At 47.1% G+C, this 13872-nt stretch overlaps 1 protein-coding gene across 1 annotated transcript in view; it reads left to right on the top strand.

Annotated features, from left to right (window-relative positions):
* Positions 1 to 212: 212 nt before the first annotated feature.
* The window catches only part of PARVA (parvin alpha), a 167173-nt gene continuing 153513 nt past the window's right edge, over positions 213 to 13872 (top strand). The window contains exon 1 of the mRNA XM_069554354.1: positions 213 to 780. Within this exon, the coding sequence (XP_069410455.1) occupies positions 525 to 780 (256 nt within the window). The 5' untranslated portion in view covers positions 213 to 524. The remainder of the gene's footprint in view (positions 781 to 13872) is intronic.

The raw sequence follows: 13872 nt of genomic DNA, 5'->3' as shown, positions 1-13872 counted from the left end.
AGACTTATCACTCTAGAATGGGGTTGAAGAGGAGGTTGATAGCCATGGTAAGAGCACAACAGCTGGATGTGCTGTTCGGGTAGGGCCCGAATACATTTCGGTTCACTTTCTTTCCAGAGCAAGCTCATTCTTTTTCGCGGGCACAAGAGATGGGCCCAATAACCACAGTTAGAAATGCAGCAGGTGAAAAGCGAGCTCCTCACCAAGCAGCCGGGCCAAATCAGCGGGAGGCAGAGTAGCAGGTGGGGTCGGTTCAGCAGTCACTGAACTCGGGGTTGGAGCGAGGATGTGTGCCGAGTGCAGAGCCGGGGAAGAGCGGCCTCCAGGTTCCAAGGCTCCCAGGCCGGAGGCTCGCACACAGCGAAACAGATGAGACCCCACGTCCTGCCAGGCGCAGGTCTGGGGCATCCTCCCGGCTCCCAGCAGCGGCGGGCGCGGGCCCCGAGCGCTCAGCTCCTTGCAGGGCGGAGGGCGGCGCGAGGGAGGGAGAGAGGGAAGGGAAAGGCGAGCGTGAGCTGCCTCGAATGCTTGGAATAATTCCGCTTCCGTTTGGAAAGCCGCAGCCTCAGTCCCGCCGCGCCCGCCGCGTCCGCCCAGCGCCAGCTCCGCGTCCCGACCGGCCCGCGGCCGCCCGCTCTGCCGCCATGGCCACCTCCCCGCAGAAGTCGCCGTCTGTCCCCAAGTCCCCCACTCCCAAGTCGCCCCCGTCCCGAAAGAAAGATGACTCCTTCTTGGGGAAACTCGGAGGGACTCTGGCCCGGAGGAAGAAAGCCAAGGAGGGTGAGTGCGGCCCGGGCAGGGCCGGGAAGCTAGGGGCCGGAGCTCCGGGGGCTGGGCGGGCGCGCGCCGCGGGTGCCCGGCGCCGGGGAGGGGGGCGCGCGGTGGCGCGGGCGCGCGCTGCCCGGGAACGTCTCGCGGGGCCAGTCCTCGCCGCCGCCAGGCTCGCTGTCGCCTGGGCGCTTGCCCTCCCGGGCCCCGAGGCGGTCGGGTGGGGCAGCCCGGGCCTGGGATCAGGAGGCGCCCGCACTGGGCCACGGGCCGAGGAGGCGGCCGGGCCCTCCAGCCCGGAGGCGGCGGCCTCCCCTAGGCCCGAAGTCCCCGCCTTCTCCGCGCCGAAGGCTGGCAGTTCCCAAGTTTCTGCTGAAACTTTTCTGGGCGCCGTCACTCTCACTTTTTGCCTTCATTGGTCTTTGAAATCAGATCGTTTCCTAGTATGCGGTTGCAGCCTTGGCCTCCTGGAGCTCTAGTCCGTCCCCAGGGCTAAGCCGGGCTCTGTAAATGTGTAGATCAACACCAAATGTTTGCTGAATGAATGAGTGGAGCGGTGGCAGTCTTCAGTGAGTGGTCCCACCTTGTGAAAAATGATAAACTCGCACCCTAGGAGGAAACCTCGATTAGACACACACACACTGTAGCATCCTGGGCTCTGACCCTTCTGTGAACTCTAGAGTTAAGGCCTCTTGCAAAAACCATTTCCTTTTTCCCATCAGGGTGAATTGAGGAGAATTTACTTTTTTTCCAGGACAGTTTACATGTAAAATATTTTGTCCTGTGGGCAGATTTTACATCCTGTTTTTTTTTTTTTCTTAATTGAAGTATAGTTGATTTACAATACTGTGTTAGTTTCAGGTGTACAGGATAGTGATTAAGTATTTCTGCAGATTATATTCCGTTATAGGTTACTTCAAGATAGGAGGTATATTTCCCTGTGCTATACAATATGTCTTTGTTGCTTGTCTATATGTAATTGTTTGTATCTGTTAATCCCATACCTCTTATTTGTCCTTCCTCCTTCCCTCTTTGGGGCTTCCCAGGTGGTTCAGTGGTAAAGACTCCGCCTTCCAATGCTAGAGGTGCAGTGCAGGGAAGATCCCCTGGAGGAGGAAATGGCAACCCACTCTATTATTCTTGCCTGGGGAATCCCATGGACAAAGAAGCCCTGCTGGGCTACACAGTCTGTAGCGTCGAAAGAGTCAGTCCTGCCTTAGCATCTTAACCTCCACCGTGCTGTTTTCTAAAGTGGCAATTTGCATAGCCACCAGCAGTGTACGAGGTTTCCCTTTTCTTCATATCCTCTCCAATATTTGTTATATGTAGCACCCTGAATGTTGTTTTGAGCAATGAAGTGACGGTTTGGGAAAAGGCTTAATGATTGGTGTGTAGGTAGAAGTTGCTTAGTTTAAAAAAAAAAATTTTTTTTTCAGACTCCTCTGTGGTTTGGGAATAAACCTTTTTAAATTAGTGATGGTGATATGTAAAATAAGTTTCATATTCCTGACTTATCTTAAACCATGAAAACTCAGTGGAGAATTATCAAACATGACACAGAGAACTAGACTTCTGATTCTCTATATTGAATTGAGAAGCAGCAAAACACATCCCTAAAAATGTTTCCTCCAAAGTGTGGTTACTTTGGTAAACCACTGTGGAATAGTGTGCTTTTGTTGTTGTATAGTTGCTAAGTTGTGTCTGACTTCGTGACCCCATGAACTATAACTTGCCAGGCTCCTCTGTCCATGGGATTTCCCAAGCAAGAATACTGGAGTGGGTTGCCATTTCCTTCTCCAAGGGATCTTCCCGACCCAGGGATCAAACCTGTGTCTTCTGCCTTGCCAGGCTGATTCTTTACCGGTGAGCCACATATATTGTGCAATACATGTGGCTTCGGGAGTGTTTTTCTAGGCTATCCCTCTAACTTTCCTATGGTGTTCTCAACATGGGCTCTCCAGCTTGAGACTGGGCAACTCAGAGTTACTGAAGCTCATGACCTATCAGAAGTGCTCACCCCACTTTGCCAACTCTTTAGAAAAGTTTACTTTATATTGAGCCCAAAGTTGGTTTCTCTGTATCTGCTACTGTTCTGTTCATGCAGCCAGGAGGAGTCAGGGATGGTGGCTCTTCACTTTCTCCAAGTGGACCTGCTTTGTGGGGTCCCTTGACCCTTCCAAACATCCTCTTTTCCTGTAGCTGGTTCTTGCAGATGAACTTCATGGCCCTCTGGTTTCCTGTCTTCAGTTTCAGTCCGAGTCCCTACAGGAAACACAGGAACAAATTAGTTGCGATTTTAAAACTAACGTGGTAAAGAACCTTCTGTGTAGGTTCTTAGGTTCGCCTTTCAGAGTCTACTTGCCAAAGGGTCACCATTCATCTTCCTTCCTCCAGATCTGTCTTCAAGACTTGCTCTTTCCAAGAACACCATCCTGAATGGTATCTGCCAGCTGAAGGTGCCCTAAATTTGTCCTGCAGCAATGGTTATTCTTTATTTTATCCACTTATTTATTATCCTTAGAGTTTTTATATTTTGTCTGATGCCCAGACTGTACCATTTTGGCTCCCGTAAGCTGTCCAGTGTAACTGGGGAAGTAGATGTTTGGTTTCTAGCATGAGAGGAAGTCTCAGTATTGCTGAGCAACCCTTCTCTCCTAATCAGCTTGCATCCTCATTTTCCAACAGACCTGTTTAAACCCTTGTCATTCAGTCTCTTCCCCAGACTTTGAGATAGAAAATTCAGTGCCAGATCTAAACACACCCCCTTCGTCCACAATTTTTGTTAAGGAAGTATGTTAGCATTGCTTTGCCATTTTCCCAGAGTATTACAAAAAGCTGTCTGCATTGCATGCTCCCATGTAACTTGCCCTTTTCTGGTAAGACAAACAGGCACTGTGCTTGCAAATTTCTCCTCTGACACCACTCTTATGAAAATAATATAAATAATAGCTAATGCCCCTTGAGAAAAAAATTTAAGTGCCAGGACTTTTTGAATTTTCTCCACACCCCCTACCCCCCAGTCCCATCTATATCTAAACCTTTCCTTTCCTGTTCCCTCCTGTCTTCGTCCCTTCCAAGGAGATCCCTTCTTCCCTTGCTCAGGAGGCCCTTCATTTCCATTCTTCCCAGACTCAGTGCAGCCCTACCCTTTCTCTCATACCCCCAGTCTTTTTCATGCTGCTTAATCCCCCTAACATCTGCAAGTGTGCTTGAGTCTTTGCCATTTGTGGACACTCTCCTGATGTTGGTTTCCTCTCAAGGTGCTCAGCAGAGGCCTTGGAAGAGCCATCTGTACCGGCTTCCCCTTTCTTAGCTCCTAGTCACTTCCCATTCTTTCACCAATTATATATTGAGTTGCCTACCATGTTCCAGGCATTGCGCTAGGTACTGGGGTATGACAGGGAAAGAACATACAAAAATCCCTGCCCTCACAAGCTTGCCTTCTAATAGGGAAGACAGATCACAAACAAGATAGTGAGTGGATAAACTTTGTGTGTTATATTATAATGGTGATTAGTGCCGTAGAGCAAAATAAAGCAGGGAAAAGGGAGATGGAGTGTTGTGGGGTGAGGGAGGGGGGATGGCTGGCAGTTTTAAGTAGGGTGGCTAGAGAAGGCCTCACCAAGAAGGGTTTACTCGGGTAAAGTCCTGAGGAAGTGAGTGAGAGCCGTATGTGTATCTTGGAGAAGAGCACTGCAGGGGAGGGAACGGCTGATGCCAAGACCCTGAGATGGCAGTGGGCCTGGTGTGTTGAGGACAACTGTGGAACGTGGTGAGGTCTCAGGGGTACTTAGAGTGAAGGGCTGTGTAGGGTCCTGGAGGCCTTTACTCAGAGTGACATGGGAAGGTCTTAGAGATTTTTTGTGCTGAGGAATAGCGTGATCATGCTTCCGTTTTAACAAGATGGCTCTGATGGTGATAAGTGGCTAAGGGGGCAGGATGGCAGCAGGGAGATGATCTATGAGGCCGCTGTAGTGATCCAGCTAAGACGTGGTGGTCTGGTGCTGAGTGGTAGCAGTGGAGGGGTGATCATTCAGTTCTGGATATAGTTTGAAGATATAGTGGATAGGATTTATTGAAACACTGGAAGGAAGATAAGAGTAGAATCAAGATGACTCCAGGGTTTGAGTTTGAACAACTGGAAAGGTGGAACTGACTTAGCTGAGTTGGAGAATTCTACAGGAAGAGCTGGTTTGGAAAGAAAGGGCAGGACTCTGTGTTGGGTCTATTTAATTCGAGGTGCCTCTTGGATTTCCCAGAGGCCATATTGAGTTCACAGCTGGTTTTAGGAGTCTAGTCTGGAGAGGGATCTGGGCTGGAGACACTCTGTGTAGGTGTATTTAAAGCCAGGAGAGTGAATGGGATCATCAAAGGAGCATGGGACATACAAGAGGTCTAAGGACTCTCCAACGTGTAGAAGGTGGGAAATGCAGAGGAACCAGCGAGAGAGGCTGGAAAGGAGTGGCCAGCATGATAGGAGGGAAACTGGGAAGGCATGGACTCCAAGAAGTTGATTGGAGAATTTATTTCCATGAGTTACACTTCACTGAATTGATGCTTTTGAACTGTGGTGTTGGAGAAGACTCTTGAGAGTCCCTTGGACTGCAAGGAGATCAAACCAGTCCATCCTAAAGGAATCAGTCCTGAATATTCATTGGAAGGACTGATGCTGAAGCTGAAACTCCAATACTTTGGCCACCTGATGCAAAGAACTGACTCATTGGAAAAGACCCCGATGCTGGGAAAGATTGAGGGCGGGAGGAGAGGGGGATGATAGAGGATGAGATGGTTGGATGGCATCACCGACTCGATGGACATGAGTTTGAGCAAGCTCCAGGAGTTGGTGATGGACAGGGAAGCCTGGTGTGCTGCTGTCCACTAGGTTGCAAACAGTCGGACACAACTGAGCAACTGAATTGAACACTTCACTGACTAATGTCTCCAGAATCCACTGCCTCCTTGTCAATCCTCATTCTACTTGGGCTCTTGGTGGCATTCGTATTATTCAACTTTTTCTTTCCCTTAAAATTATCTCTTTCTTGATCTTATCCACAGTGAATTGTTCCCTGTGCCTTTATTTTACTTTATTGGACTTCTTTTCAGGCTTTCAGTATTTGTTTCCCTCTCAGTAGCATTTCCCAGGGGAGCTGCTTTGCCCTTTCTTTCTGTTTTCCCCTCCATGGATTCTCTTACCTAATCCCATGGTTTTGGCAACCACCTGCCAATGGATGGTTCCCAATCCACATCTCCACTCCAGATCTTTCGTCCGTATCCAGATTCATCTTCCCCCTGTCTCCTGGCTGTGTCTGGGATGCTCAGACTCGGCATGCCCGTGATGGAATTGTTGTGTGTCCCACTTGCCCAGATCTGCTGCCTCTCTCTCACCATTCTACCAGCTGAGGTGGAAATGTTGCAGTTGTCCTCTGTTTCAGAGGTCAGCATCTTTTTTTTTAAGAGGCAGATGGTAAATATTTTAGATGTTGCTGGCCCTCTGGTCTCTATTCAGCTCTGCCTTTGAGGCCACAGATGATAGGTAAATGAACAAGTGTGGTGTGTTTCAATAAAAATATAGTTATGGACATTGAAGTTTCACATTTCATAATATTCATTTTTTCATAATTAATTCATGATTTCATAAATTATGGATTTCACATACTTATGTCACAAAATAGTCCTCTTTTGTCCTTTTTCAGTCACTTATAAAACGTGAGTCTCATTCGTCGTCCCGGGGCTGTGCAGACTCAGGTGGAGGCTGGATGTGGGCATGGCAGTAGCTCGCCTGCCTCTGCTCTGTTTCATCCCCACATCCAATCATCTCTCATGCAATCCTGCTGATACTGCCAGCCAAATATTTCTGTTTTAATCCAGACCTCATTGTCTTCTTCGGGACTGCATATTTTGTTAAACTTGAGCATCTTTAGTTTCCACCTAAAGTATTGCCGTATCCACCCCGCTAGTCTCCCTGTCTCTGGTCCTTTTTCGTTCAATCCACGCATCATCCTTTTGCTGATATGTTGTTTTATTTTTAAGCACAAAGATAGAATCTCCCCAACAGAGTCCTTAGCATGGCATTAAGTCCTTCACAGTTGCTCTGTGGTCTACCTTCTTTGTCTTAGTCTTCTTAATTTCCTTTTCAGGAAGTTTCCATTTTAGCCATTTGAACCTGCTCTTCATCCCCCGAACACGTCATGTTCTTCCACGTGTTTGCACCTTTATACATGCTGTTCCATGTTTCTGGAATGACCTTCTTCCCTTCTCTATGCAACAATTTCCTATTCAGTCATTGAGACCCAACTCAGATATCCCGTCCTGCTTGAGGCCTGCTATAGATCCAATAGGAAGAGTGAGATACTTCCTTCTCTGTGATTCCATACTACCTTGCCTGTGTACGATGGCACGCTGCATTGCCACCTTTGTGGCTGTGCATGTCACACTGTGATGAGAGTGTTCCTGTGCCTGTCCTGCCTGCTATAGCATTTAACACATAATGATATTGCAATTTCTATGGAATGAATTTCTCGCTATTTTTCTTGGTGAAAACAGCCCCCCACGAACTGGCTGTGTAATCTTAGACAAGTCTCTTCCCCTTTGCTCATTTCTAACATAAGTAATTAGGCTAAGTAACCTTTTTAGCCCCTTGCAGGTCTGGTATTTGATGACTTCTGAGCTCTCATTTCACCAGGCTTCTCTCAGATTCATTGTTCATTTATTGTCTATGTCGGGTGGTCTGGGAGTGACATCATCACAAAGACCTCTTTCTTTCCTCCACTAATGAAGGCACCTCTGTGTCGGGAGGAGGAGATGGAAACCAGGATAAGTGGGCCGCAGCCCAAGGACACCTCCATATTAGGAATCTGTCTCCTTGTCTCAGGGAATATCTCCATTTGGTTAACAAGCGCAGTTCATAATTTTGTCTTAGCCATTAGTACAGGAGGAGAGATGAAATCCTGTAGACATTTGTAAGTGACTCCCTGTCATGGAAAAAAGAACACAGTTGGGGAAAGTTATGACAATTTTAATAATAAAAGACTTCAAAAATATGTTACAAAATAAAAGTAGAATCCTTTAAAAATGTAAATGTTCTGTTACGTGTTCAATATGTTCTCTAGCTTTGCAGTCAGTGGGAAGCCCAGATGAGGGCCTTTCCCTGAGGACCAGGCCTGCAGGACAAGGTGGCCTCATTCTTTCTTTTCTCTCTTCTCTGTAGACTCCAGAGGGCAGGCGTTGTTTATGCTGCTCATATTGTACCCCACGTGCCCGGCACAGCATTGGCACTTAACAGGTGCTCTGTAAAACCGTGCTAACTACCTGAACTGTCAGTGGGAATAAGATGCCCAGGTTACTTTGAACTCTGCTCTAAGCTTTGATGACTCTTCTGGTGCTCTGATTCCACCCAGGCCTTTACTTCTTGCCTGCTGGGGGGTGGGCAGGGGCCAGGGGGAGGGAGCTTAGAAAACAGCCTCCTCCCTCCCCTCAGGAATCTCTTTACCCTTTTGTGGGAAGACGTCACTTAGCTCTGTTATTTCACAAGCACACAAAGGCCCCTGAGACTGGAGGAGTGGGTCCGAGAACCAGTGGGCATGGATTGGTCGGTGGCAGCAGGGAGCCTGAGAGGAGGACCACTGGTCAAGGGTGGTGACAGGCCAGGGTTCTTTGTTTTCATACAGAAAAGCTTGCTTTGTGGAAATGACATTTCACATGTTCATGTTAAAGTGCTTAAAGGAAGAAAGACCAGAGGAGAAATAGCCTATTTGCAATTTGGGAAAGATGAGAGCAATGTTCAGACAGGAGCTCTTGCAAGGGAGATTCAGAATCCCTTTCATTCCCCCGAGTCAGCCCCGTGCCCTCACCCTGTTGGTCCCTTCTAGCTTCATTTACTCACTAAGTGAGAACTCGGGAGATCTGAAAATCAGCCAGGGCCCTGCCTCTACCACTGCGTCTCAGCAAGGGAGCTCCAGCGCGACAACTCCCGACTCTAGCCCACCAGGAGAAGGAACCTCCCTGAGCCCAGCCTCGCTCCCAATCACAGTCACTGCCACCTCGTTCAGGCCTGGGACAGCTGTCTGTGTGGTGTGCGATCACTCTCGCACTCGTTTGACATCTGGCTCTATTAGCATTTCTAAGTGATAATCCTGTTTTCTCTGAACATACCCGCCTGCTACAGCCTTAGAGAAACCCACTCGTGACCAGTGTCGTTGGCTTTCCTTCCAACCAGCCTTAGGGAAATGGCTAGGCCATGGATGGAAGAAGCAGTCAGCTTAATTAGTTTAAACTGATATTAAACAGATATTAAACTGAAATATCCTTAACTACCACACACTCTCTTGGGGAAAGGGAGAAGAAACCAAATTACTTAGCTCCTGACTTTTTAAATAAAAGTTATTTTTTTTTCTTCTCCATTATAAAATTAGCCTGTGCTTATGGGATTTATGGGAAAATAGAGAAAATAATCATGCAATGTTCTAATTCTCAAAAGCAATCATTAGGATTTTGGTTTATTTTTTCTATTTTTTTTCTTTATAAATTTTTTCTTTTTTATAATTGTAACTGTGCCATTTCTGTTGTTTAGTCACTCAGTCATGTCTGACTCTCTTGTGACCCCATGAAAGCCCATACCGTCTTTATTATATAGACAAAAATTCTGTATCTTTATTTTAATTTATTATAAATATTTTTCATCTTATTAGATTTTATTAACCATGCTTTTAATTGGTGCATAATATTGCATTCATAATAGTGAATGTCCTATTGCTTATTTAACCATTTCTTTTGGTGCTTTTATTTTTCTAGAAATAATGCATAAGTTAAAAAAAAAATATTCAGAATAATTTTTTTGCCTGGAGCCCCAGAAGTATAATTACAGGGTCAAATGGTAACAGTTGACTTGCTTACCAACTTATAATTGGTAACCAGGTGACATGACTGCTTTTGGATCTGGTGGTCTTCCTGGTAGTTTGCTTGAAAGTGAAACCAGCGTTGTTAGGCTGAAATATTCTGGTCCTGGGAGGACCGGTCACTGGTAGGGTGGGGTGGGGTGGGATGGGAGAGTAATGGGTCAGGAGAGCACAGATTTCCAGCCTGGCCACTAACATGCACAAGGTAAGCTCTGCTAGAGGCAGGTCTTCACTTCACAACATTCTCTTATGGCCATTCTTTATGCTTTTATGGCCTGGCCCTCAGCCTCAGTGCTTGTCCTTCTAACACGACCCGAGGAGGGGCTGCCTTGGGAATAGTCATCCTTGAAGTCAGAGCTGTCACTTCCTACCCTACTCTGAGTTCTCCCTAGGCTTCTGTGAGACCCAGTGGAGGTTTGTTTAAGAAGTCTCTCCTTCCCTTGATTACTTCCTCTTACCTCCTAATCTCTGAATTCTTGGACTTGCCCCCTCACCCCCAATTTGGTGGCCACAGACAGATGGGAAGAAATCAAGACAGTGGGCTGAATGCTACAGCAGACAGATTTGAGTTGGGGTTGAAGGACCCCTTAGGAGATACAGTGCTTCAAGACGCCAAAGGAAGAAACCCATAGGCTGGCAAGAGAAGGGATGGGATTTGGGAGCCTTCTGAGTTTCAGGTTGGATTTTGACAGAATGGGCCTGGCTGTTGCCTCTGGGGTTGTATCCTCAACCTGCACAGAAGGCAGTAGTCAGGTGTCCCATTTCATCTCCTAAGAATGGATCGGAGCCAGTTGGAGCACGTAATTATCACACCTACCACCCTAGGGGGTATTTCTGGGAGTTACTTGTGGAGGCAGGCACCCTCCCTTAGTAGTGATGTGTTGCAGGCATTTATTTCATCACTGAGTCATATCCTATTTTCTTCACTCATCCCCTTATCGCTTTTAAAATCCAGAGGCAACTCCCCTCTTTATGCTGTGAAATACAACCTGACACCAAGGAGCCGGGGTTGATGCAGCGGATCTCCTGGGGATGAGGATGCTGGGTGATAAACGGGCAAGGCTGCCAGCCCCTGTCTGCTCCCTCAGTGCCGTAAACTCAGGTTGCAGGGCTCCCGATGACCCTAAGGGGCTTCGTGGAGCAGGCCCTGCGCTTGTGTTTTCCCAGGAAACATTTATTGGCAGAATAGGTAATCTGCCAGTCACAGTGTACACTGACTTTTCATTCAAAACCATTATTCCTAAAGCAGTTTTTGTGTTGGCCAACGTGACTTTGGCTACGGGGCGTGCTGGGAGGGAACTGCTTCCTGTGGGGAGGGGAAGTGGGAGAGGAGTTCAGGAAGAGGGTCTGCAAGCCCAGTCACCCAGTTTCAGGGGCAAGGGCACTCCTGGTCTGTTGTGGTGGGCACCGAGGTGGCAGGATATAGAGATTCTTAGCATCCACTGGGTGTCTGAGTCCTGAATTAGGGAGGCTCATCCAGATCAGGTCTGCGATTCAGGGTCTTGGCAGTGGAAGCTGGAGGAACTTGTGTTAGTCGCTCAGTCCTGTCTGACTCTTTGTGACCCCATGGGCTGTAGTGCACCTGGTTCCTCTGTCCATGGAATTCTCCAGGGAAGGATACTGGAGTGGGTTGCCATGCCCTCCTCCAGGAGGAACTTAAACAGGCTAGTTAGGACCGTGGCTGAGGAGGTAAAGAGCAGAGACAGTCTAGTGCTTGGTGTGGACTCAGGGTTCACCACTTCCCCTGGAGTAGAGGTAGGCGGGGGAGGCTGCCAAGGCTCACAGGATGCCTGGGTTTTGCCTCACGTACCTCCCCTAGACTCCAGGCTTGGAAATAAACTTTCCTCTCGGGGTAGGGTAGGGGGTTCCTGACTTAACATAAGGCTGAGCTATCCTGGGCTCCCAGCCCTGGTGGGTCGAGCTGCAGATGACAGCTAGTTAATGATGACAGTTGGGAGAAACAGGGGCAGTTGGAACTGACAGTTTTGATGCTGTTTGCAAAAGGCAGAAGAAGAGTAACACAATTCCACCTTAAACAACTCAGGATACAGGCAAGTCCCGAGGTAGCCCCTTGCAAGGAGAAGCAGCTGCCTCTTGGCTGAGGGTGGCGAGGCTCAGCAGCCCCTCCAGTGCATGTCCAAGCGCCTGGAGAACAGCATGATCCCTTCACCTGCTTTTCCTCCACACCTGTCATTATGGTAAATTACAAGGCTTCCATGATGGTCAGGAGAGGCAGGTTGATTCCTTCTGATTGTTCCTGTGCTGAACTTGGCTGGGGTGAGGGGCACCCAGATTTCACACCTTGTAATGGCCCTGCCAGGGGTGGATGTTAGCACAATTGGGACCTGACACTTCAATAAATCTGAGACATTCTGCTGCGGAGATCAAAGTTCAGAATTGCTTAAATTGGTGTTGGAGCCGGTGGAAAACAGGAGTCCAGGGCCATGAATTAGATAGATAGCAATTGTCATTCAGTTTGTGAGGCTTGAACATCAGCTTTTCAGATGATACGACATCAATTTAAGTAATTTGTGCTCCCAGCTACCTAGCCCTTTCAGCATTTCTGGTTCTTGGAAGTGTGATTCATGGTCTCGCTTATGTTCTTAAATGGAAAAAAAACCCCGAAAACCAAACAAATCAAACCTCAAACACACCTTGCTTGTATCACTAGGGTTGGACAGTTGTGTTGGATCATCAGTTTTCATGGAAGTGTGGATGACAATTGCATCTCCTGCCTGGATGTGCTGGTAACTGCCCAAGCTACCGTGACCTCTCCCCTGAGCTTCAGACTCATTAATACGTGTGGGTCATGGCACTGTAAATTGTGCACAGAGATGCACCTGGATTTTAACACAGGGCACATAATTCTCAAAGGCTTCTGATGAGGTGAGAAAGTGCTCTGGTTTCTGATGACAGCTCGAGTCCAGAGGAGAGGTGGTCTGGTTTATGTGAAAGAGTGGGCACTTCAAAAAAATACTGCAGCTTTATTGAGATACAGTTAACTCATTTAAGTGGTATAACGCAGTAGTTTTTAGTATATTCAAACTTATACAACCATTGATATAAACAATTTTGGAACATTCAGTTCAGTTCAGTTTAGAACAGTCTCACTGCCCCCAAAAGATAACCTGTACCTGTTAGCAATCTCTCCCCCTCTCCTCTCCATTCTCCTCCTCCCAGGTAACCATCATATATTCTGTCTCTCCAGATTTGCCTGTTCAGGGCATTGCATAGAAATGGAGTTCTGTGATATGTGGTCTTTTGTGACTGATTTTTTTCACTTATTTTCAAAGTCCGTCCATGTTGCGGCTTGTATCAGCACTGCATTCCTTTTCATGACTAAACAATCTTCTATTACATAGATACACTGCATTTTGTTTATCCATTCATCAGTTGATAGGCATTTGCATGGTTTGTAGTTTTTTGGCTATTACGAAGAATGTAGCTGTCAATTTTCAGATTAAGTTTTTGTGTGGGCATGTTTTCATTTCTCTTGGGTATAAACCTCGGAGTGCCATTGCTGGCATTTATGCTGACGCTATGCTTAACATTTTGAAGAACTGCCAGGTTGCACCGCTTTACCTGTTCACCAGCAGTGTATGAGGGATCTAATGCTTCCACATCCTCGCCAGCCCTGCTTGTTATCTGTGTTTTTGACTGTAGCCCTTCCGGTGGGTCTCATTGTGGTTTTTATTTGCATCTCCGTAATGGCTAATGATGTTGAGCCTCTTTCCACGTGCTTTTTGGCCACTTGTAGGTCTTCCTGGGCACTTAGGCTTATAAAATTCCATGGAGTTCAATGCACATCTCCTTTGTCCTGAGCGGGATGGGAGTTCTGCCTGCTCATGCAGAAAGGGGAAGCCTGGCGAAGTCTCACCCTCCCATGTTTCAGATGTTGGCTGGGAGCCCAGGAGACATGCCACACCTTGTACTAGGTGCATCTTCATCTTGTAGAATGACTGTATTTCTGAACTATTTCCTGTGAAGCAAATTGTCATCATCCTATTACACCGCTGATTTGCATTATTAAATGAGAAATTGTTTGGCTGGAATACAATTTTAGCCCCAAATTGTTAAAGAAAAAATATGCCAGAAAACCAGCAAAGATTTAGAACATGTCCATTTAAGTGAAATGTGGAAATTCTTGGTATTACAACATTACTTTTCAAATAATAATATTAACATAACAATGACAACAATTACATAAGAG

This window comes from Ovis canadensis, chromosome 15 (genome assembly GCF_042477335.2).
Source record: "Ovis canadensis isolate MfBH-ARS-UI-01 breed Bighorn chromosome 15, ARS-UI_OviCan_v2, whole genome shotgun sequence".
NCBI lineage: Eukaryota > Metazoa > Chordata > Mammalia > Artiodactyla > Bovidae > Ovis > Ovis canadensis.
Note: the sequence above shows the minus strand (reverse complement) of the source record. Positions and strands in the feature narration are given on the sequence as shown.